Below are 27201 nucleotides of genomic sequence, written 5' to 3' on the forward strand. Positions count from 1 at the left end.
TTGCTTGTCAAATAACATTTTTAAGTGGAAGTATTTCTTCTGGCTCTCAATATAAAGCATTTTGTATATTCCCCCTCCTCATTTAAGCAGTCACATTATCAAACAAGAATTAGCTGTGAAATAAAGTTACTTCAAAGCATATAAATCCTAAAAGGTTAATTCATATTCTACTTCTCTTTCATAATCCCCTACATAAGGCATATGCCATTCATCTTAGGAAGAATTAAGAGGAATTACTCAAGAGACCAATAACAGCAACAAAAATCTAGCTGGTCAGTTAGAATCTTCATCAAAATAAAAGATACAAAGAGAGATAAACCCTTACCTTAGCTATTTAAGTACATACAAGAAGGAGACTTATAATGCATATGTTGACATTGACTAACTTGTGACTGCATAAGGTAACAGTGCTCTCATACACACATTATTCATCTGCTGTATGTTAACGTGTCCTAACCTTTCAATTTAATTGAATCTAGCAGAACCTATTAAATTCAGTCTGGTTGCATAAGATTATGACAGTCATTAATGAGCCAGACTTTTAAGTTCATTGAAGATAAACGTACTGGTTAGAAGGGCCTTCCCTTTTTGTTTCTTTGGCTATTTACTGCAATGAAAACTAGAATACCAATATTTCTGGGCCTTCGTTAAAAGTGTAACAATGACTTTTCCTCATGTCTGAATCAAATAGGTTTAAACTTGGTTACTCACCTTTATACATAAATCAACACTAATTTGGTAAAATTTAAATCACGATCTTCAAAATAATGCAACAGCTGACTCAATTTCACTCTCCAATTTGGAAAAAAAAAAAAAAAAAGCTGAACTACAGATTTATCTCAGGAATGACCTCTGAGGCAAGCATATACTAAACATTCATTTTCATTTGTTCTTTTTTCCACATCCATTTCTCTACCAAAAAGCAGACTGTAAAGCTTAAATCATACAAATGTCAGGGGTTCCTGCAAGTAGGCTGCTTGTTTTAGTTGAAAATGTTTGACTATCCTTTTAAAGTTTTCAAAATTCTCTCCTTCCACATGAGCAGGCTTTTACATTTACTACTGCCTGTTGTTTGAAGAAAAGAAAGTAAGGATTTTATTGCTATGTGTGTGCGTGTGGGGGGATAGCCAAAGGACAGTTTGGGGCACAGAATTATTCAAAACAAATATTAAGAACTCCAGATACTCCTAAAATGTGATGAGAATGATCTCTCACTACTTTTTGTAACATCAGTTTGGACTGGGTTTTTGGTGTTTTTTTTTTTTTTAATTTTTTTATTTCAATGACATATTACACCTGAGAACATAAAAGTTACATAGCACTGATTGCACAAACTTTATGTCTGGAAAAAGTATGTTCACAGCTGTATGAAGAGTGAAAAGTCAAAGTAGATTTTATGGTAGTGGTATCAATGATAATTTTAAAATATATAGGTACTGTCATTTGAGGAAAAGAGATCATTTAAACAATTTAACTTCGAGGAACTGGGTGATAAGCAGACCATGCTAAAGGTAAATTATTTTAAATATATATAACAAAACTTAAGTGTGGTTCATTCACCACTCTAAAAATATGGGTCACTGAATCAGAAAGATTATTTAACAAGTCTCTAGTTCTTAAGATGATTTATCCCAATACCCCAAATGATAACATTCTCTACTGAAATCAGACAAAAAGGCAGTAAAGCATGTTTGGGCACAGGCACTCTACACAGTAGTTATGAGTTGCTCAAAAGAGTGGAGTTCGAAAATTTATTTTGATTTTCTTAAACTCACTCACTTGTGACCAATCTCATGTGCAATGGTAAAAGCTGAACCCAGGCCAATGTCTTCATTAATGCTGCAGCTCCTTTCAGGCTCACACATTCCAGCCACAGAGGCCAAGCCTGAATAAACAGAAGGAGACACAAAGGGTCAAGCCAAGGTGTTTCAGTCTTAAAAAGCCCATAGTTATAAGTGCCTGGATTCTTTTTAATAACCTCCATGCACAGAAGGAGCAGTTGGCAAAAGGTTAACTTTCTAGTCATTTGCAAAATCACTGGGGGGAGTTTCACTTTGCCGGCTAGACATTAATATTTTTTGAACTGCAGTCAGTGCTGGAAAATGTCTAGACTAGGGGTTAGATTTATAAATTTTACTTCTGGTAACTTGGGACCACCTAGTAACTTGAGCCAGAAGAGGGAATTCAAGAAAGCATTTCTATTTTAACATTCTTCAGGCTGTAGAAAGCAAAATATATCCACATTATTTTTCTAAAGAGATCTGTTTAAGTTTAGTGGATTCATAAAAATATACAAGCAACTTTTTAGTTACCAAAAAAAGGGAATCCCAAATGTTTTTTAATGACATTTTTTAATAAAAGCAAAAATGAATGATTCAAAAGAGAAAAATGAGAACTGTTAAAAATAGAAGGTTTTGCATTTTTTTAATCTTCTGAAAGAAGTCCTGATAGTGATGCAACAATTTATTTAGGTATTTTAATGGAAAGAAAGACATTTGCACAGTAAGTGGTTATCCCCTTTCCCATCCCCCTTCAACACATTAGATTTACTAATAAACCAAAACTACAGTGTTAATTCACTGATTCTAGTGAAATGTTATGTTCCTCCCTTGGGAATTTTAGCTTGTAAAAGCTTTCATATTTACTTGCAAATGAGTATCACGCCCTGTGAATTAGTACATGACTTTAAAACAGTACTCAGAAAAAAGAATTTTTGTGTGAAAAATGTCACGTGTTATAAGGAAACAGATGCCAAATTATACTTAACACATATAGGAATGAAAGTTATTTAAAAGAAATTGAAGAAAAAGTAGGAAAAACATTTTATATGTTACTAGTCTATTATCATTATCCAAATAATAATTATCTAACCACAAAAAGTGATTTGAGTCTAATTCAATGAATATTTACTGACTGCAGTAAGCAATGTTCCATGCTATGTATAATCTCCCAGTGACACTAACTTGGAACAGTAAAAGCTATTCAATTAATATTTTTACTGACAAGAAAGCTAAAGAAATTGTTTTTCTGTAACTTCTAATGTAAAATATGAACATAATAGCCACACTGGAACAGATTTGAGGTCTGTGCTAGATTTGCTAATAGACTGCTTTTCCTACTGTTTTATGTGGAAGGAGCAGGAGCTGGGGAAAGGGTTGATTTCTGCCTCTGAATTATTGTAAATACTAGTTTTATCCTTGTTGTGCCCTTTTATCTACTTAGAAGTCTTGGGACCTAAAGAAGAGGAAGTAAAAAGAGGGACTAGTTGGGGCAAAGTGACTTAAATTTTGGGGTAATTAAAGATATTTAATAAATGTTAGTTCTAAATTCCACTGAGAGAAAGTTGGGAGAGAAAGAATACCAAAAAAGTTTTTAGTAGATTATCTGGCTAAGCTATTGAGTTCAATATCATCCATGATATGGAAGAACAAAGCCACAGTGTTTGAATACTGTTTCTGTTTTGAGCTTTATGAAATTTGGTTAAAAAAGAATTACTAAAGAGTAATTATTGTTAAATTAACATTTCTTATATGTCACAAAATATATTATTCCATGGGTTAAATTTTTGTTTGTTGTTATTGTGACCGTTTGATATATACCATATGGTAATATTTTTAACAGAGAATTCTCAATGACTCCCCAAGGTGTATTTGCAAGCACAGATTTACATCTCTATCTGATATAAAATTAACTTAGTTGTTCTACTAAAAGAACAACTTCAGGAAGAACGTATTTGGAAAATAACTATTAGTTAAAAATACAGAGCTAAATGTTTACTGAAATAAAATAATTAAGACGCTAATCTATTTTCACAACCCCTACAACTTTCTCTATTCCTATAAAATTGAGGCTGTCAAAGTTCTTACGTGTGATTGTGTTAATAGGGGTTTAATTACTATTTGGGTCATTTAGATTTCCTCAGTTTGATGGCCACAGTTTGCACCCTTAAATCTACTTAGTTAGCCATGTTACAATTGGTCATCAAAGGTACTAAGCAGGATAATTTGCAAGTATTAGCATAAAAACCAATATGAAAGTTGCCAGAATGACCATCCAGAAAGAAAAAACCTGACCAATTCTGTACTGATGATGTATTTTTCACATATGAAAGTCTACATATGTATCTATACACAGTCATTCAGTTTTCACCATGAGATAGTATAAAAAACAATCCATAATGGTTTATAATTTGAAAAATAATTTATACTGAGCTTGAAAATGCATTGACATGTATCAAAGTATTAATGTATTGATTTTGGAAATTAATAAGCTATAAAATTGGGAAATATAATTGGGAAAGAAAGAGATGTAGGGTAGAAGCATATCTTGAATCTACTTTGGTAAAAATAACAACATAAGTACAGGCAGTGTTATTACCAATGTCCTAATGAAGAATACATCTCAGTGCAAACAATCTACCTTCATAAAGCAGGATAGAATGGGTAGATATATACATATGTATTTCCTCAGAATATGTATATATAGGGAAAATACAAACTCTAGCTTATACCTCCTTTGAAGCTTAGTGTCTATCGTATTTAAAGTTGATCAAGCACTTAGCAAATGCTTATAGATATTAAAAAATAACAGACAGGTTAAGTTAAACAGTATAATTTCCACAACAAATAATAATACCAGTACATTTTTAAAGTACTTCTTTATTAAACATCTTCATTTTCTTTTCCTTTAAGTGATTTTTATAATTTCCCTGTCACATAAGGGGAGATACTGCTCCTACTTCATAGATAAGAAATTGAGAAACAAAGACCTAAATAAAGTGGGAAAGATAATGCACTGAAAATGTCAAAGCCAGTTGATAGCTTCCAGTTTCCACTTCAGGGTCCTTTCCAAAGGATTGTATTGCTCTAGTTAACCTAAAAAACTAAATCTTTTTTATTTGAAATCTCTAAGCAGAGAAAGCTCTTTCTACATTATGCTTTTTAACCAGCAAACTTCTCTACCCTAAATACTGATCGTTGGCTAATTGGGATTTCTTCTTTAGACTTAAACCCTGAGGGAAATGGAATAGAAGAAGGCAGATAAAAATCAAGAGAAATTTTAATCTCTACAAAGAGGTTGATTTTTAATTTCCCCAGGAAATTGGGTAACACCTTTTCTCTCACCTCTACTTAAATTTGATCTTCCCAAAATTCTTATGAGGGGCATAGGAATAGATTTCAGAATTGTTCCTTTACAGACAAGAAAACAGACTTGTCATAGAGAAACTAGAAAATTCACCTTCAGGTGCTTAACTTTTGAGTCTGTAGCAAGTCTCTATGACACTAAAAAAATTACCTTAGGAAAAAAAAAAAAAAGACCCTCCCATTCTTAAAAATAACTCTGGTTGCTTAACAACTTAGTCTACTTAAAAGCTATCATTTCCCCCCATTTGTATTTGCAGTTAACTTTTAACCAGAAGGAAGTTATGCTCTACAACAAAACGTGATGTTTTAAATTCTAGAATACTGCAGAAATGCTTTTTAAAAAACAAATATTTGGGAAGCACAAGAAAGATAATCCTGTCCTCTCTCTCTACTGCTGGCTGAAATATTTTACAATTTTTTTTTTATTGTTGCTCAGGTACTGAAAATTGCCAATGTCTTCATTTATAGGAATGTACTTGTTCCAAAAAATTGTACCAAGGTATATTAAGAACACAATGTCTCCCTTTTAAGTATACCCCCAATTTTCCCCCTTTCCTTTCCTAGCTTGATATTTGAAGATGTTGCATGCTTTCATTTACTCTCAAATTCCTTGGGATTTTTGGAAAATACATTATAGACTGGTAACTTTTGATTCACCATTATTGTTTGAAGATTTTAGAATCATCTTCTAAGTTGTTTCTAGTCATCATTTTACTTGTTTCCTAGTAAGTGACATACCCACATGGGTCAGGTTTAACAATTTATAGGAGTAATTTCAGATGTGCCAGAAAGGAAAACGACCAAATTAATGATAAAAACTAGATCCACTGGACCAAAAAGACAATCTGGACTGTCCTCCCTTTGTAAAAAACTTACCCAATGTTCCACAGGGCTTATTTTTATAAGTGCAGATATCATATCTATAGAGGAGAAAAAAGAGAGATGAAATTTGTAATCTGATCAGATTTGTAAAGTATTTTCGTATATTCATCACATTTCTTTCTTAGAGCTCTGGGTTGTCAGACCACAATCAGTGCAATTATGAGCAGCCAGCTGGAGTGTGGGCATTTTCAGCACTCTGGGGGACACACTGGCTGCACTATACTCACAGCCTCTGGCTGCAAGCCAATGGGACACCTGCCAGTAAGAAAGAAAGGTTAAAGTGGATTTCTGTAATTGCAAGTTCCATAAAACCATCTACCATACTGTTTTGAAGCTAGAATAGCTTGTCTACAGATTGCTACTGCTTCTACAAAAAAGCAAATGGGTAGTTTCTTATCCCCTATCTCTGAACTTGATGGAATATTTTTTTTATTATACCACAGACTGTGTTTTATACTTCTGAGCTATAAGCACTATCTGGCATTCCTTCAACTTTAACACAGGTTCTTGTTTAAAAAAATTAGCACAATACAGGAATGGGAATAAAATTGGTACTACATTGCATACCAGAAATTTAGCATAGCTAAAATACAAATATTTTTACAGAATCTGCAAACAGCTAAACAATTAGCTCAATAGAAGCTTTCCTAATGTTGGCTAAACTTATGTTACATTGCATTACAACTCAATACAAAAGATGAAGTCCACAAGTAATGTTGTGTATTTAGAATATATTCCATTTTGAATGCTAAATCAGTATTGATTTGAAAACCTATTTTAAGCATTTTTATAATATTCTTGTAAACTAATCTTTAAAATAAAAAATATTCCTTTTCTAAAGTGAGAATAAAAAATAAATTTAAAAAGTCTGACCATTTTTATTTGGCTATGTTTTATGCTAGAAGTGAAAAGCTTTTCAGGTAAAATATGAAATTTCACATGCTACAGGAAAATCCCAGTTGTAAGTTCATTGATTGTATATAAATAATGGTTAGTACACACTACTTGGGGAAGGGATTAATAATTAATCCCATTCTTGTTCACCAGATCAAAATGTATTGTCAAAAAACAAATATCACATCCAGCATACAACTGCACTGTTGAACTCATTAAAATCCCTGAAGATATCTTTTGCCTATTTTTAGAGTTTCAAACTCTTCATCTTTTACACTTTACATTTGGGGAAAGGGATTTCTCCTCTTGCATAGCTTTCTCTTCTGAGCATTCACATACTCATCTCCCTCTTGGCTTTTAATTCGCAAACCACAGAATAGCAATACCTGGTACATTCTTGAATGTAAGTGATAGAAAAAGTACTTGGTATATTTACCAAACCACCAGAAAATATATTATGGGTGTCACAAAATCAATTTATACTGTATAATGCCTACGATGTTAAGAAGACACAATCCACCTCAGGAGAGTGTAAACAGACTTTTCATGGGTAATGCAGATATAAATGTCTAAATGGAATCTATATCGAAATTCTCAAATTCCATATATGCTTTTTCCTAAAACGGATCTGCCTGAGAATGCAAGCACTTGCAAGCCACCAGCTTCCCTTTACTCTTTTGCTTTTCACAACTGCCCTCTTTCTACTTTACAAAAAAGAAAGCTTATTTCTCACCCATCCCAAACATCGTTATGGTGCACTGCCTCCTGGGTGTAAAGGTCTCCAGAATGTAAGCAAAGAGATAATTCAAGAATGCATTGATCCTGGGGTCAATCCTTTTGAACAAAGCAAGAAAAACGAAAGGGGATGATGCTTATTTTATCCTGGCAAGACTGTCTTTCTGTCAGTCCTTCTGACTGCTTACAAATCAATCTATACAGCTATCTCACAATTAGAATTCAGAAGTGAAATGGTTTTCATGGAGTGTATTAATATGTTTATTTGATCTAAAAAATGAAGTCAGTTTTGTTATTGATTGTCAAGTCTGACGTGGCTAAGTAGTTTGGCATTGATTTAGCCCATGGATTATATGGTGAACATTTTTCATGATTCAAGGAAATAGACAACTCCAAAGTTTTGAGAAAATGTATTTAAAATATACATACAATGTATATTTTTAACTATAATCTCTGTTAACTATTTAAATTTATTTTAAAGTGTTTTTGATAGCAACTTTAAAATGTGAAAGTTGTGTGTCAATTTTCCAAATTATTTTAGGAGGTAAACTTGGCAAAAACTTTGAAGATCATAGGCAAATACAACTTATATTTCCCCCTCACAGCAGTCTTTTCTCACTGCTTTCATTTTACATACACCTTTTATGTTATACTCATGATGAACATTATTTCATACTATCATGACTGCTCAAAATACTTATATAAAAGCTTAAGTCATCAACAAATAATGCAAGTTAAAGCATCTTAGACTAAGATCATTGTATTTGCTTTTTCTTCAACTTTTCCTAATCCTCTAACATATCTATAGAATTCTCTGTAAGATACTAAATAAAACAGAGATATGTCAGTTCCTTGTGGCCTTTGCATTCAATTCACACTGTATCCTTCCCTAATCTATATTCACCAAGAGAAATTATGATTTATGTATTTCCATTAATACCAAGTAGATTTTAAATATTTAGCCAGATGAAAAAGAAAAGTAAAGGCAATCTAGGTAAAGAATGGAATAATCAAAGGGAGAGAATCTGGAAAGAGCATGGCATATGCAGGGAACTATGAGAAGTCCAGAGAGGCTGAAACACTGTATGTATAGAATAAAACATTGAAAAATGAGTGTAGAGAGTTCTTGTTGGGAGGACAGATTATTATGTTCCTTGAATACCAAACCAGATTTTTTTTTTCTGTAGAAAAAAAAAAAAAAGTAGTTTGCATACTAGGACAGTCTTTTTTTTTTTTTTAATATTTATATAAATGCATATACAGATTGATTTTCTATATAGATGAAAATCTGGGAGGGTAACAGTGAGTATCTAAAGAAACAATGGGAGAGTAGGGAAATTATAGTTATTTTTACTCTGTTAGGGGTGCCTGGGTGGCTTGGTCAGTTAAGCATTCAATTCTGGATTTCTGCTCAGGTCATGATAGCAGTATCCTGTGACTGAGCCCACACCAGGCTCCACACATGGCAGGGAGTCTGCTTGAGATTCTCTCTCTCTCCTTCTCCCTCTGCTCCCCCACTTCTCTCTCTCTCTAAGGGATAAATAAATCTTTTTTTTTTAAATAATGATTTTTACTCTGTTATAGACAATTCTGTACAGCTAACATTTAATCAGAAGGTGTTTCAGCTTTGCCTGTCTCTAATGAGCAACACAAGAGATAATTGAAAATAAATTTCATGAATATTATTTAAATGTTGAAAAAGATGTTTTTCAATGAAGAAAAAAGATTAGTGATGTTTCAAATCTGTAGATTGATCAAAATATTTCAGAAACACTACCCCATCTTCATGAACATGTACAAGAGTGCAACAAACTTTGTAAGTTGTACATTTATATAAAGCATCTGAAATTGGTGTTGTGTGTGCACTCACTGCTTTGAAGGATTATGGTGCCAGATGACAAATATAAGGGTAGTAGAATTCTTGTCCCTAAAATATGTTTATATTTTATATATAAGCACATTTTTATATTTCATATTTTATATATGAGTGCATTTTTGTATTTTATATATGAATGCATTATTCATGCAAAGTGCTATCAAAGTATCCTAAATAACAGCTGGAATGTGATGAAGCTTATAAAACAGAAGTATCAACTATTTTGTAACTCCTTGTCTGTTTAGTAAGTATTTGTATGCTCAGTGGTATTTGATCTAAAACTTCCCTTCATTATAACTGATAACAACACTCTCTCACCAAACCCAAAGTTTGCCTGACCATATAAACTTAGGTCAAGTTTGAAACAATAGAAACCCTGACTGATGAAGGGAAGAGGTGATATAGTAATAAAAAAAATAACTTATATGTTGCTATATCCACCATGATACATACTTTTTAAAGAGTTTTCTTCTTTAGGTTATTATTATAATTATGAGCAGAAAGAAGACTTCAGCCATGGATTAAAAACAGTACACAGTTTTAGCCATGAATTATATAATATAGAATCAAATTGTTTTTATATCAAAATCAGGAATGATAAATCTAAAAGACTTAAGTTTCTGGGGCACCTGGGTGGCTCAGTTGGTTAAGTGTGTACCTTCTGCTCAGGTCATGATCCCAGCATCCTGGGATCCAGCCCACATCAGGCTTCTTGCTCAGCAGGAAGCCTGCTTCTCCCTCTCTCATTCCCCCTGCTTGTGTTCCCTCTCTCTCTGTCAAATAAATAAATAAAATATCTAATAAAATAAAATAAAATAAAAGACCTAAGTTTCTGAGGTGCACCTGGGTGGCTCAGGCGGTTAAGCGTCCGACCTTTTATTTCATCTCAGGTCATGATCTCATGGGTGGTGAGATAGAACACTGTATCAGGCTCCTTGCTCAGCACAGAATCTGCTTCTCCCTCACCTTCCCCTTCTGCTCCTCCCCCACCACCCAGCTCACTTGCATGTGCTCTCTCAAAAAAATAAATGAATAAAATCTTAGAAAATAATTTAAAAATTGGGGCACCTGGGTGGCTCAGACCATTGGGCCTTTGCCTTTGGCTCAGGTCATGATCTCAGGCTCCTGGGATTGAGCCCCACATTGGGCTCTCTACTCAGCAAGGGAGCCTGTTTTCTCCTCCTTTCTCTCTGCCTGCCTCTCTGCCTACTTGTGATCTCTATCAAATAAATAAATAAAATCTTTAAAAAAAAAAAAAGGAGAGAATAAATAAAATAAAAGACCTAAGTTTCCACTCAAGGTAAAATTCCTTAACTATATTGAATTTCCATTTCTATATAGAATTGATTAATAGAACTCTTTTCTATACCTTGATGTATGTGTTTGCTCTACATTGTGTTACCTGTTCATAACAAAATGTTTAGCATAAGTTCAGATTAATCATTTGAGACATTAAAAAGAAAGTTGAAAATTGCATTATTTCAGTGACTTTCATATTTTCATAAACTTATGATTCTTCTACATTACCTTTTTAAATTTCTTCTGTGTGTGTTATGTCTTATTCCACCCATTCACTCTTTTTCCTTCTTTTTCATGTATAAATTTCTGATTCTTTCCTTTCCTACAACCTACTCTGCTATCAGCCTCACACTTCTATAGATAAAAAGATTCTTGGAAAGTTATCTAATCCAAGCTATACTATACTTAAACTATGATTTTTCAAATTAGGCCAAGTATGAACCAGCTTATTTCATTCTCCTCAAATCTTATCTTTAAACACCATTTTCAACACTATGTAATGGTAATTCTCACAAACTTTTCCCTCAACCCCTTTCTTTCTCCTGAATGTCTCATTTTTATCTTGTATCACATTAACTCTGTATCTTATCAACTCTTCTCTGACATGCTATGGTTTTGCCTTATTTTCCTCCAAACTAGAGTCACCTCAGGAAAAACTACAAAGACAAACAACGCAAGGAATCTGTTTTATAACAAAGATGTAACTGGAGTGCTTTTTAAGACAGCTTGCCATACAAAATGAAGAAATGAGGGGCTGAGGAAAAGAAAAGGAGCTCCTAATAGCCTACTCTCAGCTCTCAGCACCCTTTAAACAAATCAATCTTTACCAAATCTTGACCAACAAAGTTATAGCAGGAGCCCCTAAACTTATAGGCGAGTCTAAGAATTACAGTGGAGTTCTAAAAAGGGACTAGAAAGCCAAAATAGAATTAGAAAATGTTCTCCAAATTCTGAATTCAGATAGAAAAATATCATTGGGCACTTGTTTCCTTCTCATGAAAGAATAATAAAGTTCTCAGGGAAGACGGAAAAGAACTAAGAAACTTGATTTTTGGGGGGTCTACAAAAAGCCAGGTACCTGAAGGAAAGCAAGGTTCTGCTTTTGGATGAAGAATTGAATGCATACATTGTCATTTCCATAACCTATGTTCATAAGGGAGGACTAATTGAGCAAGACCAACACCAGAGAGGTTGGCTAAATATCTGTTACTGTAACACCGGAATACTTTTCTGCTGCAGATACTTTCAACTCTTCAATTTCCTAATAACTTTTGACCAGGCATGGCTATCAGAAGAAATTGACCAAAACATATGGTTAAGTTCCATTTTAAGGTCTGCAAAGTATAGCACTACCTTACAATGATGAAATACCTGGATGAGTTCTTAAAACCTGTTTCCAAAAACCACATTCCTTTCTTATGTAAGAGAAATACTCATTGCAAAGAAGCATTCCTTTCAATGATTTAGGTTTGAAAATGGAATGAATCAAAATCTAAACTCTGAGACTCATTTGTTTAACACAGAGCCATGGACCGATTTCCAAATAAAATGTCCTATGTACCATGCTGTTTCATTTAGTTCTAAGTATAGTGGCCAAGACCAAGTGATAACGACACAGCACTACTCTGCTTTCTTTACATGCACTGACGGACTAGCATTATAAAACTGACTGCAGTACAAAGACAACTGTAGTAAAATCATGAGGAGAAAACATGATTTCAACTAAACATAGGCAAGAATGTATAACACTCTTTATGATAAATGAAAAAGATTTTAAGACTACGCATCCTAGTTTAGGCTGCTATTACAGAATACCATGGACTAGATGGCTTAAATGACAGACACCTATTTCTCACAGTTCTGAAGGCTGGGAAGTCCAAGATCAAGGTGCCAGCAGTTTGGGTGTTTGGTGAGACCCCGCTGCCTAGCTTGTAGAGAGTAGACCTCTCCTTGGTGCTCATAAGGTCGCTCACTGGTGCTTGCTCATGAAGACAAAAAAAACCTCTGGTGTCTCTTCCTCTTCTAATAAGGGCACTAATTCCATCATGAGGGGCCCACCCTCATAACTTCATCTCAACCCAATTACCTCTGAAAGGCGCAACTCCAAATACCAACACACTGGGGATTAAGACATTAACACTGGAATTTAGCAGGAGGGAAAACATTCAGTTCATAACATTTTATCCCTACCACACCTTGCAAACTCATGACTTTCTCACATAAAAAAGTACATTCATTTCCTCTCAACAGGCCCAAAGTCTTAACTCATTCCACATTAACTCTAAAGTCCAGAGTTTCATCTATCATCTAAATCAGATATGGGTAAGAGACTAGGTACACTTCATTCCGAGGCAAAACTCCTTTTCAGCTATGAATCTTTGAAATCAGAAAAGCTACGTGTTGCCAAAACATAATGGTGGGATAGTCATAGGAATGATGTTCGCATTCTAAAAGGAAGAAATCAGAAGAAAGAAAGAGGTAATGGGTCCCAAGTAAGATTCCAAGTAGAGTTCCAAAACTTACCATAGGAAGTAGCATTAGACTTAAGGCTTGAGAATAATTAAGACTTGAGATCCGCTCTCTGCACCCAAGTGGGGTGGTGGCAGCATCCCTGGTTTCACATCCACGGCCCCACCCCTTCAGCGTAGCAGAGTGCTGCTCACAAGTCTCTCTGTAAGAGCACCACCCATTCTACTCTGCATGAAGGCCTTCCTATGCAGCTCTGCAGGTAAATGCTCCTGAATTCTGAAACCAAGATGGAAGCACTCTTGCCACCTAGGCTATGCTGTAGTATGAGCACCAGCCCAGATGATCTCTGAAATGTCTTTGGGGTCCTTCTGCCCTTTTCTCGAAGAATCAGTAACACATGTGCACAGCTTTCTTTGGTTCTGCCATATTTTCTCAGTTTCTTTTAGTCCCAGCTGGCAGTGTGTTTCCTGGTGTAATTGCATCTCTATTGCTATCTCTGTTGAGATGGATGATTACTCTGTTGAGATAGATGATCACTCACAGCCACACTAACCTCCTTATCAAATGGTCAGTAAGCCATACTTTAGTCTTTTCTTCTCAACATGCTTACTCAATTTGTGCATTAGGCACAGGCTGAAAACTTTCCAAATCTTTAGGTCCCAGATCCTTTTTGCTTAGCAAGTCCTTCTTTAATTCACTTTTCTTTTTGCATTTTACTGTAAACATTTAGGAAGAACAAACCTACTCTTTGAATACTCTGATCAGACACCTCCTCAGCTAAATACCCAATGTCATCACCCACAAGTCCCACCTTTCACAAAACACTAGAACACGAACATAATTCAGCTAAGTTCTTTACTACTTGATAACAAAGATCACCTTTTTTCCATTGTCTAATAGCATATGCCTCATTTCTGACCCAGACATCACCAAAATGGCCTTCATCATTCACATTTCTACCAACAGTCTGCTCATAATTATTTGTGTATTCTCGAGGATGAAAGCTCCCTTTACAACTCTCTTCACTTCTTCCAGAATTCTCACCAGAATTGCCTTTAAAAGTCCCTTCATGGCAATCTTGGTTTCTTTTATCATGCATTGCAACTACTCATTACCTAACTCTAAAGCTTCCATATTTTTAGGTATTTGTTATAGCAGCACCCCACTTCTCAGTACCAATTACTGAAATAGTTACCTTGGGCTGCTAAAACAAAACAGCATAGACTAGATAGCTTAGACAGCAAGTGTTTATTTCTTATAGATCTGGATGTTGGCAGATGTTTTGCCTGGTGAGAACTCTCTTCCTAACTTTCAGACAGCTACTTTCTTGCTATATCCTCACCTGGTGGAGAAAGAGGGTCTTACTCTCTCTCTCTCTCTCTCTTTTTTTTTTTTAAAGATTTTATTTATTTATTTGACAGACAGAAATCACAAGTAGGCAGACAGGCAGGGAGAGAGACAGACAAGGAAGCAGGCTCCCTGCTGAACAGAGAGCAGGTCATGACCTGAGCCGAAAGCAGAGGCTTTAACCCACTGAGCCACACCGGCGCCCAGGTCTTACCCTCTTTTTATAAGCACTCTAATCTCACCATGTGGGTTCCACTGTCATGATCTCATTCAAATCTAATCCCCTAGTAAAGGCCCACTTCCTAAAAACTTCACATTGAGGGTTAAGGTTTCCGCATATGAATTTTAGGGGAACACAAACATTCAGTCCATACTACCACTAAATTTTCATTTTTGTTTTTTTTTTTTTAAGTATGTTCTACACACAGTGTGGGGCTTGAACACACAATCCCAAGAGTTGCATGCTCTATGGATTGAGCCAGCCAGGTGCCCCCATAACACCACTTAAATAAACAGATAATTTGGTTTATGTACCTTGTTTCACAGGTTGTATCTTTGATAATATTTATCTCTTTATCTAAATGACATGAAATATCTCAAGAAAGTTACTTGCTGATATTTCTGAATGCCTAAAACCTAAGACCAGTAATATGTATACTATTGGATTAAGTGACATATTTATTGTTATTATTTTTATGTGAATATCTTACACAGTAGTTCTCAAAGATGTGCCAGGATTATTTGCCTAATAAATATTAGGTAATTTTAGCTACTAATTTCTATGATAAGTCAGAGGATACTACGGTTTTTTGCTCACAGAGCAGTTAAATATTTACCATTAGTTTAAGAAAATGTCTCTGGCTATTTACATTAGAATATGAGTTTTCCATTCATTCTAATAGGGTGTTTCCATGGGGAAGCACAGAGATGACTAACTGTGAATGCCTTTTGCTTTTGCAAAATTGTCCCCAAACCATTGCAAAATGTTGATCTAGCTGACAAGACTGAGATTTTTCATATCTAAATTATTAAAACCTACCAGGACAGGATTCTCACTCCTTTGTAATCATGGATAGTCTCAATTGAATGGATTATCATAACTGTCTTCTGGTCCTTTTCTCATTACTATCTCCAGACTATTCCATTTTTGATGAACTAACTTTCTCTCTCTGATTGTCTTGTCACTAAATCATGATATATTTATTTATGATGAATAAATTGTTATTATACTTCTACACATTCACAAAAGTGGCATATTACATTTTTGGAATCCTGTCTTTTAATTACCAATATATTTTGAACACCATTCCAGATGCAGTAAAGGAGGTAAAAGTTATTTGTATAAACTGGCCTTATATTGTACATAATATAAAATGGACTGATCAATCAATTAATTCCAGGGAAAAACTAAATTTACCTCATTAATAAATACCACCCTGAAAGATAACTTTCTTTTGTAGGGAGTAAATAACAAGAATCCCATTATTTCTTTGTAGCTGCATGAAGAAACACAGCATATATTTTTAATATTAAAATATTTGCAGCCATTACAGCACCTAGAACAAAATGGATAAAATTTTTTAATAAAAATAGTTGGTTTTCTAAAAAATAAAGTAAGAGGGTGCTCTTTTTTTTTTTTTTAAATAAACATACAACGTATTATTAGCCCCAGGGGTATAGGTCTATGAATCACCAGGTTTACACACTTCACAGCACTCACCATAGCATATACCCTCCCCAATGTCCATAACCCCACCATCCTCTCTCTCCCCCCTTCCCCCCAGCAACCCTCAGTTTGTTTTGTGAGACTGAGAGTCTCTTATGGTTTGTCTCCCTCCTGATCCCATCTTGTTTCATTTATTCTTTTCCTACCCCTCAAACCCCACACACAGCATCTCCACTTTCTCATATCAGGGAGATCATATGATCGTTGTCTTTCTCCAATTGACTTATTTCGCTCAGCATAATACTCTCTAGTTCCATCCACATCATCGCAAATGGCAAGATTTCATTTCTTTTGATGGCTGCATAGTATTCCAAATATATATATATATATATATATATATATATATATATATATATATATATCACATCTTCTTTATCCATTCATCTGTTGATGGACATCTAGGTTCTTTCCACAGTTTGGCTATTGTGGACATTGCTGCTATAAACATTCGGGTGCACATGCCCCTTTGGATCACTACATTTGTATCTTTAGGATAAATACCCACTAGTGCAATTGCTGGGTCATAAAATAGCTCTATTTTCAACTTTTTGAGGATTCTCCATGTTGTTTTCTAGAGTGGTTGCATCAGCTTGCATTAACAGGGTGCTCTTTGCTTAGAAAACAAACTAACTCCTTATAAAAAATACAAGTTCCTCTAGTTTTGAGGAAAAATTATATTTTATATCAACATAAAAATATAAATTCTTCTAGAATTAAGAAAAAATTATATTTGACATCAAAATATAATGGAAATGCTTTATAAACAATGAAAAATTATCAGTCCATTTTATAATATTTAAAAGGCAAGGCCAGTTTATACAAATAATGTTACACCCTTTACTACATCTAAATTTATTTTCTTTCTAAATTTTTTACTACATCATCTTTTTAGTTTTACAGAACATGGTAGACCACAACAGATCCTTGCCTCAAAATAAAGTACACAGCTTATTTTGTCTCCTTCCTCAAAAACCTCAAAACCAAAGAAGTTATTTAAAGCAAAAAAGGAAAAGCATAATACACATGCAAAACATTGCTCAATAGGAAGAAAAATGTTTCTATTGTGAGTATATGTGTCTTTTAATTCAACCACAAGCAACCAATAGTTTAGTTCTGTTAGGCAGTACTTTGGTTGTCAATTTGCAGGGATAAAAAATTTTTACTTATGGTCAGGCACAGTATTGAACAACATTGATTTTAAAAGCTTGACTACATTTTTAAAATTCTTATGAAAGGGTTACTCCTAGAAAAAACATCACCACAGTATTTTATCTTCTGTATATGTGTATATAACAGTTAAAATCTAAAACAAAAATATATTTAAAACTTCAATATCACTTCTCTTTTTTTATTTTTACCATCAAACCAATTAATAAACAACAGCTGTCCTCTGTCTTCTAATGCATGGTACAGTAACAATAAAGTAGGGAAAGAGGCCATATTGACTATCCTTCTGATTTAATGAAACACCAAACTACAGACTTATTAACAGAACTGAGTATAACTCAAATTACTTTACTTCTGTCAAGATAACTAGACACATTTACCATAAGGGTTGATCATAAAGTCAGAATTTCTTGATGAACTGTTGATATTCCTTAGTCAGAAAAAAAAAAAAAAGAAAGAAAGAAAGAAAAAAAATGAGCTATTAGAACAATAAATACTTCAAATGCTCTGTGAGCAGTCTGATGTCATCAGTAAGGATCTACAGTGTAACAAAAAATTTCACATGTCCTATAGTCACTTATTCTAATATTCTAAATGTAAAGTTCAGTTCATATTTAATCCAAATCCTTCATTCTGCTGGTTAAATTGATTTCTTTTTGTTTGACCTTCAGTGAAGATTGAGAACATCTGGTCTCCATCCTTTATGCATAAGTTAAATACCTCTAAATCTTCTCTTCTCTGGAATAATAATAATCCCTGCTACTTAAAAACTTTTCTTTTCGGTTTCTCTTTCAACTCTTTAATCATCTTTGTGGTCCTCCCCTGAACTTTCTCCAAGTTCTCCACGTCCTTCCTTAGTGGTAGAGCCCAAAACTAGAAACAATGCTCTCATGAGGGCCTGACCAGTGGCAAGTACTATGGAATAACCTCAAGTTTCCTGCATTCTTCATTCTTATTTATGTGACCTTGTATTGTGTTTGCTTTCATCACAACACTGTTAACATTAGTATTTTAGCTCATGCTAATCTTGTTATTCCTTTACTACTAAGGGATTTTCCAACTTTATTTAAACACTGTTATCCATCCTTTGGATTTTATGCTATTTTTCCTCTTCAACCATAATGCTTTATATTTGTCCCCAGTTACATTTCATTATCCTAGTTTCTATTCAATATTCTAATTTGTTTAGTCTAACATTACTGTCTACAATGATATAAGGCACTGATGCCTCTTATCCCATTTCTAATTTCACCTGCCACTAATTTACTAAGAATATTACAACATTTAATCATTACCTGTCTACAAGAGGGGTTTAAGTGTTCAAAAACCTTGGGTGCCAGAATACATCATCCTCTGACAAAACTATGCTTGTGTAGACCTTGTTACATTTGTTCCCTCGCCTTCAGGTCCCAGCCCAACACTAACTGTCTCAAGGACTAGAGGATAGAAGGTGTGTAAAACAAAAATGCTTCCATAACTTCATTAAGTCTCAGAGACTTTAAAATTTTTTTAAAGATTTTTTTTTTAATTTTTTATTTTTATAAACATATATTTTTATCCCCAGGGGTACAGGTCTGTGAATCACCAGGTTTACACACTTCACAGCACTCACCAAATCACATACCCTCCCCAATGTCCATAATCCCACCCCCTTCTCCCAAACCCCCTCCCCCCGGCAACCCTCAGTTTGTTTTGTGAGATTAAGATTATTTATTTGAGATAGAGAGAGAGCATGAGCAGGGGGAGGGGCAAAGGGAGAGGGACAGGCAGACTCCCTGTTGAGCACAGTCTGATACCCTAAAATCATGACCTGAGCCAAAGTCAGATGCTTAACCGCGTATGCCACCCAGGTACCCCGAGACTTTAAAATATAAAATTTCCCAATATATTGATGAGTTTCTTTTACAGAAAACAATGACAAGTGTGGACATATTATAACTATTTGGGTTACCTTGCCATGTGAGACCTTCTATTCTGTCATTAACTGAACAAGACTTATTTGAATATGTTTACTGATAAATATTTTTTTAAAGGCACTTTTGTAATGACCTTATTGCATGTGGAGCTATGTCAGATAAAATAACAACAACAACAAAAAATTAAACTGACCTAGGTTTCTACTGCATAGGAGCTAGGTATTTTAAAAATTTACTAACATGGAAGCAAAGATAGCCAAATAAAATCCATCAAGTCATCTATTGCTATCACACAGACATGAATCACATGGAGAAAGTACACTGAAGAGATGGAAGACAAGGATCACTACTTAATTGACGTGAAGAAGAAAAGTAATCATGGTGTTTTATGCTCCATCTGAACAAAGCTGTTTCAAACTTATAAAAATAGCTTGTGAGCACTAACGCTGTCCCCTACAAAGTATACAACAAAAGACATTTATAAGTGATAAAACAAGAAACAAAGGTTAATTTACTGTTTAAAGTTCAAATGGTAAACAAAAGAAGAATCAAAAATGACTAAATATATTAGGAAGATAGGTGTCCAGTCAGTAAAATCGGGACGCCTGGGTGGCTCAGTGAGTTAAGCCTCTGCCTTCAGCTCAGGTCATGATCGCAGTGTCCTGGGATGAAGCCCCACATCAGACTTCTCGCTCAGCGGGAAGCCTGCTTTTCCCTCTGCCTACCAATCCCCCTGCGTGTGCTCTCTCTCTCTCACTCAATCTTTCCCTCTCTGACAAATAAATAAAATCTTAAAAAAAAAAAAGTAAAATTATTATCTATAAGAGAAACAAATAAAAGAGAATGTCTAAAATTGACAATTCAAAAAGTTGTGGTAAAATCATATTATTTAGAAACAGAGCACTAACTCCCAGAAGTAACGGCTGGGAAGAGGTGGTCCAAGAGCCTGTGGCTTACTATTATAATAATACATTGTTTTAGCGTTAGAAAAATTAACAAAAAAAAAATCATGTTCTATATACTTACGATGAGCACTGAGTAATGTATAGAATTGTTGAATCACTATATAGTACCCCTGGAACTAATATAACACTGTATGTTAACTATACTGGAATTTTAAAACTTAATTTAAAAAGTCTTTTAGGGCACCTGGGTGGCTCAGTGGATTAAGCCACTGCCTTCGGTTCAGGTCATGATCTCAAGGTCTTGGGATGGGCTCTGCATGGGGCTCTCTACTCAACTGGGAGCCTGTTTTCCCCTCTCTCTTTGCCTGACTCTACCTACTTGTGATCTCCCTCTCTGTCAAATAAAGAAATAAAATCTTAAAAAAAAAGTCCTTTTTCTACTCAAATTGATTAAAACACAATCCATGGCCAAAAAAAAAATTCAGAATAGATTAGACAACAAAAATACAAATAAATTTTAATATGACAAAGTATTCAGAAATCATAGGGAGCCATTAATGCAGGGTTTTTTAGCCTAAAATATGTGCAAGAAATCTCCAGGCATATATATAATTGCCATTCTCTCATAATCCATTCCTGCATATATGAAACTTAAGATCTCTTATCTTGATTCTTCTAGTTAAAAAGTAGAGTAACACAGTCATCCTCAACTAAAGAATGTCAAATTTCAATCCAAACTACTCATCATTCCCTACATGGCTCTAAATGATCACCCCTTGTCTCTCAGTACTACATTCCTTCTCACTCACTATGAACTAACGGCATATAGGAACCTATATTCTTCTGCAAATATGCAAGGTTTATTTTTACCATACCATTCTTCCCTATATCTTCACTTGACTGAATCAAACTTACCATACTAGTATATCCCTGCATTTCATAATCAGTTCCATAGTAATAGCAAGTTTAACATTATGATGTTACTCACAAGGTATGTGTTAGCCTAAAACACTGTTAGTAGTAAAGAAATGACTCAAAATATGTCATTTGTGCAAACTGTTAATAGTTCCCATAGGAATTTTCTCTTTACACTTGACAACAACCTGCACAGTGTAGAAAATAAAAAAGGTATTATTTTCATTCACTGATTGAGCAAACAGATATACAGAAGTTAATTAATTTATCAAAGACTATATGGCTAGTAAGCAGTGACACAGGGTGAGAGTTTAACTCACCCATTTTGAAAAATAGTCCAGTCCCCTTATCATTTGTTAAAAATGATGCACTGAATACTTTTACTTTGAAAGGCAGAAAAATTGAAGATTCTTGTCACCAGTACTGAATCACTATGAAGCAATGGGTAAACATGAACTCTCACTATTTTGTAATTCCTAAACAAAAATGACTATGATATTCCAGTGATTTCCAGTGGTTCACAATTGGAAAATGCTTAAATATCCTCAGCTTAAAAACTGTGATGTTACAAATTCTTCATATTTGTATATTCATTCATTTATTCAACAGATAATTAATGAGAACCTCCCCCATGTTAGGCACTGTACTGAGTTCTGTGAATATAGCAATGAATAAGATACAGAAGCTTTCTATTAATTTGGAAAATAGAAGGAAATTGGTGTCCCTACAACAAATTTGGGTAGTGTGAATTTTAGTGAATATTGATATTATAGCACAAATGTTCTATAATAAAATAAATGTGCTATAATAAAACCCAAACTTCTCTATAGAAGACCATGTAAACCTTTTCTTCCAATAGATTATTAAATTCTAAAAGTAATAAGTATCTAAATAATGTTAATTTGTTTCTCTTTATGAAAAACCTAATAGAAAAAATTAAGCCACTAAATATTTCATTTTATTAAACTAGTACTTATAAATTATTTAAGATTTCTTATGTATGTTAGACATTCTACCAAAATTCTTTTTTTTTAAAAAGATTTTATTTATTTATTTGACAGACAGAGATCACAAGTAGCCAGAGAGGGAGGCAGAGAGGAAGGGAAGCAGGCTCCCTGCAGAGCAGAGAGCTCCATGAGGGGCTTGATCCCAGGACTTTGGGATCATGACCCAAGCTGAAGGCAGAGTCTTTAACCCACTGAGCCACCCAGGAGCCCCTCTACCAATTTCTTTTGAGCATGTACAATATACCAGGAACCATTTAAGGATTCTAAACTTTGATAAAAACATTTTACCTCTATTTGTGAGACAATTAAGAAACAGTATGCCCCTTATGACTAATATATACAAACTCATTGTTCTTTTTGGACTGGTCTTAAATGCAATATTCATGGCTTCTTCCATACATGTTCTAATTTTATTTCCTTCCCCTTATCTATTCTACCATTTTGTATACACATAAGACATATCCAAGACTTACCTTATCCAGGAAGTATTTTCTGATGACTCTCCTGTCAATCTCACTTTTTGAGCTTCACCTGCACATAAATTATTATCTATACATTGCTCCATATTTTTATATGTACATCTACTTGTATAACTTGTTTTCTTATCTATAAAATGGAAAAAATAATAATAACTATAGCTCCTAGTTGCTTTGTGGATAAACTTGCATATATATACTGTACCTATTAGCATGATAACAGCTTAATAAATCTTACTGATATTTTAATTATTGTTGCTTTTGTTAGTAGGAATAAATAAGTATAAACTAATTGAATAAACAAGTATAACTAATGCTAATTTCATTAAGCATTCAGTGCTTAATGAAAACTGGTCTTTTGCAATTATGTTTGATAATACTAATAACTTCATTTTCTTTTATCTCTTTATTATAACTTAATCACAAGTTCCAAATTTTCTATCAGTAAGCCGAATAATTTAGAAATGAAAGTAATTCTTTTACCAAATATTATAAATTAATAATATCCTACTTCTTATAGATTCTTACTTAATTAAATTCACAAAATAGACACCAAAAGATGAGATGTGTAGTTTTATATTGTAGCTAAGAGCAAACTGGAAACTACCTTGCAATTTATTCTGAATCTTCAACGAGGTTTCCTTGGAGGTTGCCAACCTAAAAACTCACTAACCCTAATGTAGTTAAAATAAATGAAGAGTCAGGAAAGATTTTGTAGCAAGTATGAAGGCCTATTTGGCTGGTAAGTTTTTTCCTTCTGCCAATTTACAGAATCTCAAACTCTCTTCCAAACAAAACACCAATCTTTTGGTTTCCTGAGCACAAACTATAAATCACATTAGAAATCCCCAGTGTTCTTACTGTTTGTTGGCCAAATCTAGTATATCTCCTAATTTAGTCATCTTTTTCCTTGCCACTTACATTATTTCCAAGACTAAAAAAATTTTTGAGTGAAAGTCCTGATGGCCCCTCTTGTGGATTTCTCATAATACAAAAGTATGTAGTAATGCGATGTGGGGATGTTCTGTCACAAAATCATCATAATGACATAAACATCAATATGAATGTACTATGAAAATGAATGACTACATGATGAGTTAAAAAACATGATTATCATTGGTATATTTAAACTGTACAAAGGCAAGGCAGTAATCCAAAGTAGAGATATTTTTAGACACAAAGTACAAGACTGTTAAATTCAGAATGACCCTCCAAATAACAAAATAATTTAAAAAATTTGTCTTCATCTACAGTTTCAACTTCCATTATCAACTGACTCAGTTCCTATGGTACATACAACATAATTCTACTCTCACCAAGGAATCGTTATGGCAAAAGGGAATCTGAACTATGACATAAACATTTGGCGTTACTGAATCAGGAAAAAAAAACTTGGCTAAAGTAAAGATTGCCTTTCTCACTCAAATCACATACTTCCCTAAATCCATGTTAGCCTGTCATGGCACTTAGCCACTTAGATTTAAAAATTGTGACCACTAAAGAGATAAGACATAAAGCTACCTTGGACAAATAGAATTACATTTACTCTGCCCATGAGAAATAGTAAAACAAAGAAAGAGTAAACAAGGGAATTCAAATACTTTCTCTAAAGCATGGTGAAGATGCTGTTTTAATTTCATTAACATGATCAATTTCATTTTAACTGAATTCTGGAGTTTGTATCAGAATTATAATAGGACTAGGAACATGTATAATAAAACTAATAATACACAAAATTTGAGTATGAGATTATTTCATAAAGTATGTCTATAACCAAAATTGCTGTCATAAACTTGGAATATATATTTTAATTCTGTTTATTTTACAGAGTGCTTCCTTCATCTCCTAATTTCATGTGTCCATTCCTAGCTCCTAGCTCAAAAACAAACATGCACATATTGATAATAAAGTGAGGTTAAGAAACCATTCATGTCAGGAGGAGTTTTTTCCTTAATACTATGGCTCTTACCTTTAATAGACATATTTTTAGCTTAAATTTAAAAGAGTAAAAACTCACATGATTTTGGGCTTGCTTCAGCAGCATATAGACTTTAAAAAATTATTTCAAAGTTTTGTCAATTTATTTCATACATCCAACTCATTAAAATGATATTTTGCAGGCTTCACCACCAGAAAAATACAAGGAATCAAAAGACACACACAAATGGAGTATAAGACACAGACATTGCTAACAATAATCCAGTGAAATAGTCTCTGTTGGTGCAAAGAGGAGCATGATGGCAGAGAAGTATAATCAGGTCCCAGGAGTTCAGCTAGATAGTTATCAAACCATTCTGAACACCTACAAACTCAACAGGAGAGAGAAGAAAAGAGAAGCAATTCTAGGTACAGAAAATTCACTACTTTCTGGAAGGTAGAACGTATGGAGAAGTGAAGTCTAGGCAACATATGAGAAAATAGAGGCAACATACCAGAAGATAGACCTCCTGGGGAGAGGCCAGCTCCTGGCAAGTGAGACAGCAACGGAGCACAAAATCAGAACTTTCAGAAGTCTGCTCCACTGAAGGACATCACTTCAGAGGCTAAGTAGGAGGAGGAACACTGATGGCGACAGTGTGGTCTCAGGACCCTTGGGGTCACAGAAAGACCAGGGATGCCTGAATGTGGCAGACCTCCCAGGTATTGAAGCAGGGAAGCTGGCAGTAGAGATGGAGCCAGGAGTATGCTCTCAGCTGGGAGTTACCTTAAACTGTGAACCAAGGCACAATTGGACCACTGTTCTTCCAGCATGGACTCCACAAATGGAAGAGCCCGAAAGATCCACTCCTTCTTCCTCTGGGAAAAGCGGCAAAGGGCCATGCTGTAGGAATCGGCTGGATTTGGAGACTCCAAACAGGGCCATGCACCAGAGATAGAAATGCTGGGTCACAGGCTGGGTGAGCTCAGAATGCAACAGGAGACCAGGGAGATGGGAGGGATTTACCACTTTTTTCTGAGGGTACAGTGAGGAATGGAGCCCTAAGCCCTCAACTCCTATGGGGTCAGAGATTGGGAGGCCACCATTTTCATTCCTGTCCTCCAAAGTTGTACAGAAAGTTTTCATAGAACAAAAGATACTGAGCAAAACCGAGCAGACTGCTTAGCCTGGCCCCTGGCTAGTGTGGTGCAATTCCGACTCAGGCAAAGACATTTGAGAATCACTGCAACAGGCCCCTCCCCCAGAAGATCAGCAAGAATGTCCAGCTAAGACCAAGTTTACCAATCAATAAGAACTACAGAACTCCAGAGCTTGGGAAAAGCAACACATAGAATTCAGGGCTTTTTTTCCATAATCTTTTAGTCTTTCAAAGTTAAATTTTTTAGTTTTGTTTTTTTCTTATTATATTTTTAAAATTTTTCCTCTGTCCTACTTTAACATTTTTAACTATTTTATGTTATCAATACGTTTAAAAATTTTTTTCATTTTACTGTTATAATTATATTTTATCCCTTCATTGTATTTAACCTTATTTTTTGTATACATATACGTTGTTTTCCTTTAATATTTTGGGATACAGTTTCTTTTAATAAATCAAAATAAATTCTAAATCTAGCACATGGCTTTGTTCTAGTCTCCAGTTTTTGTTTTTCAACCAACTTCTTATCAATTCCTTTTCTAGAATCTTTTTTAATTTTTATCTTTACAGTAATATTCTATTCCTTCATTGTGTTTACCCTTATTTTTGTATATATATGTTTTTCTTTCTTTAAAATTTTGGGAGGTAGTTTTATCTAGCAAATCAAAATACACCCAAAATTAAGTGTGTGGCTCTGTTCTATTCACCAGTCTAATATATATATATATATATATATATATATATATATATATATATATTCTTTTTTTCCCCTTTACTTCTCTCTCCAGTTTCGGGTCTCTACTGGTTTGGTTAGTATATATTTTTCTGGGGTCGCTGCTGCTCTTTTAGTATATTGTTCTCTCATTCATTTATTCTTATCTGGATAAAATGACAAGGCAGAACAGCTCACCACAGAAAACAAAAAAACTAAAAAACAAGAGGCAGTACCAACAGCTAGGACCTCATCAATATGGACATTAGTAAGATGTCAGAACTAGAGATCAGAATGATTATTAAGGTTCTAGCTGGGCTCAAAAAAAAAAGCATGGAAGATGCTAGAGAATCCTTTTCTGGAGAAATAAAAGCCATTCCTGGAGAAATAAAAGAACTAAAATCTAACCAAGTTGAAATTTAAAAAGCTATTAATGAGGTGTAATAAAAAAGTGGAGGCTCTTACTGCAAGGATAAATGAGGCAGAAGAGAGAATTAGTGATATAGAACCAAATGATGGAGAATAAAAATGTTGAGCAAAAGAGAGACAAGCAACTACTAGACCATGAGGGGAGAATTCAAAAGATAGGTGATACCGGGGGAGGAGTCAAGATGGCGGAGAAGTAGCAAGCTGAGACTGCTTCAGCTAGCCGGA

At 34.4% G+C, this 27201-nt stretch overlaps 1 protein-coding gene across 1 annotated transcript in view; it reads right to left on the bottom strand.

The window, feature by feature from the left end:
- The window catches only part of ADAMTS6 (ADAM metallopeptidase with thrombospondin type 1 motif 6), a 309107-nt gene that overhangs the window by 165560 nt on the left and 116346 nt on the right, over positions 1 to 27201 (bottom strand). Inside the window, exons 8-9 of the mRNA XM_059417959.1 lie at positions 6021 to 6064; positions 1780 to 1885 (exon numbers count right to left, since the gene is read on the bottom strand). Of these exons, the coding sequence (XP_059273942.1) occupies positions 1780 to 1885; positions 6021 to 6064 (150 nt within the window). The remainder of the gene's footprint in view (positions 1 to 1779; positions 1886 to 6020; positions 6065 to 27201) is intronic.

The sequence above is a fragment of the Mustela nigripes genome, chromosome 12, assembly GCF_022355385.1.
Source record: "Mustela nigripes isolate SB6536 chromosome 12, MUSNIG.SB6536, whole genome shotgun sequence".
Classification (NCBI taxonomy): Eukaryota; Metazoa; Chordata; class Mammalia; order Carnivora; family Mustelidae; genus Mustela; species Mustela nigripes.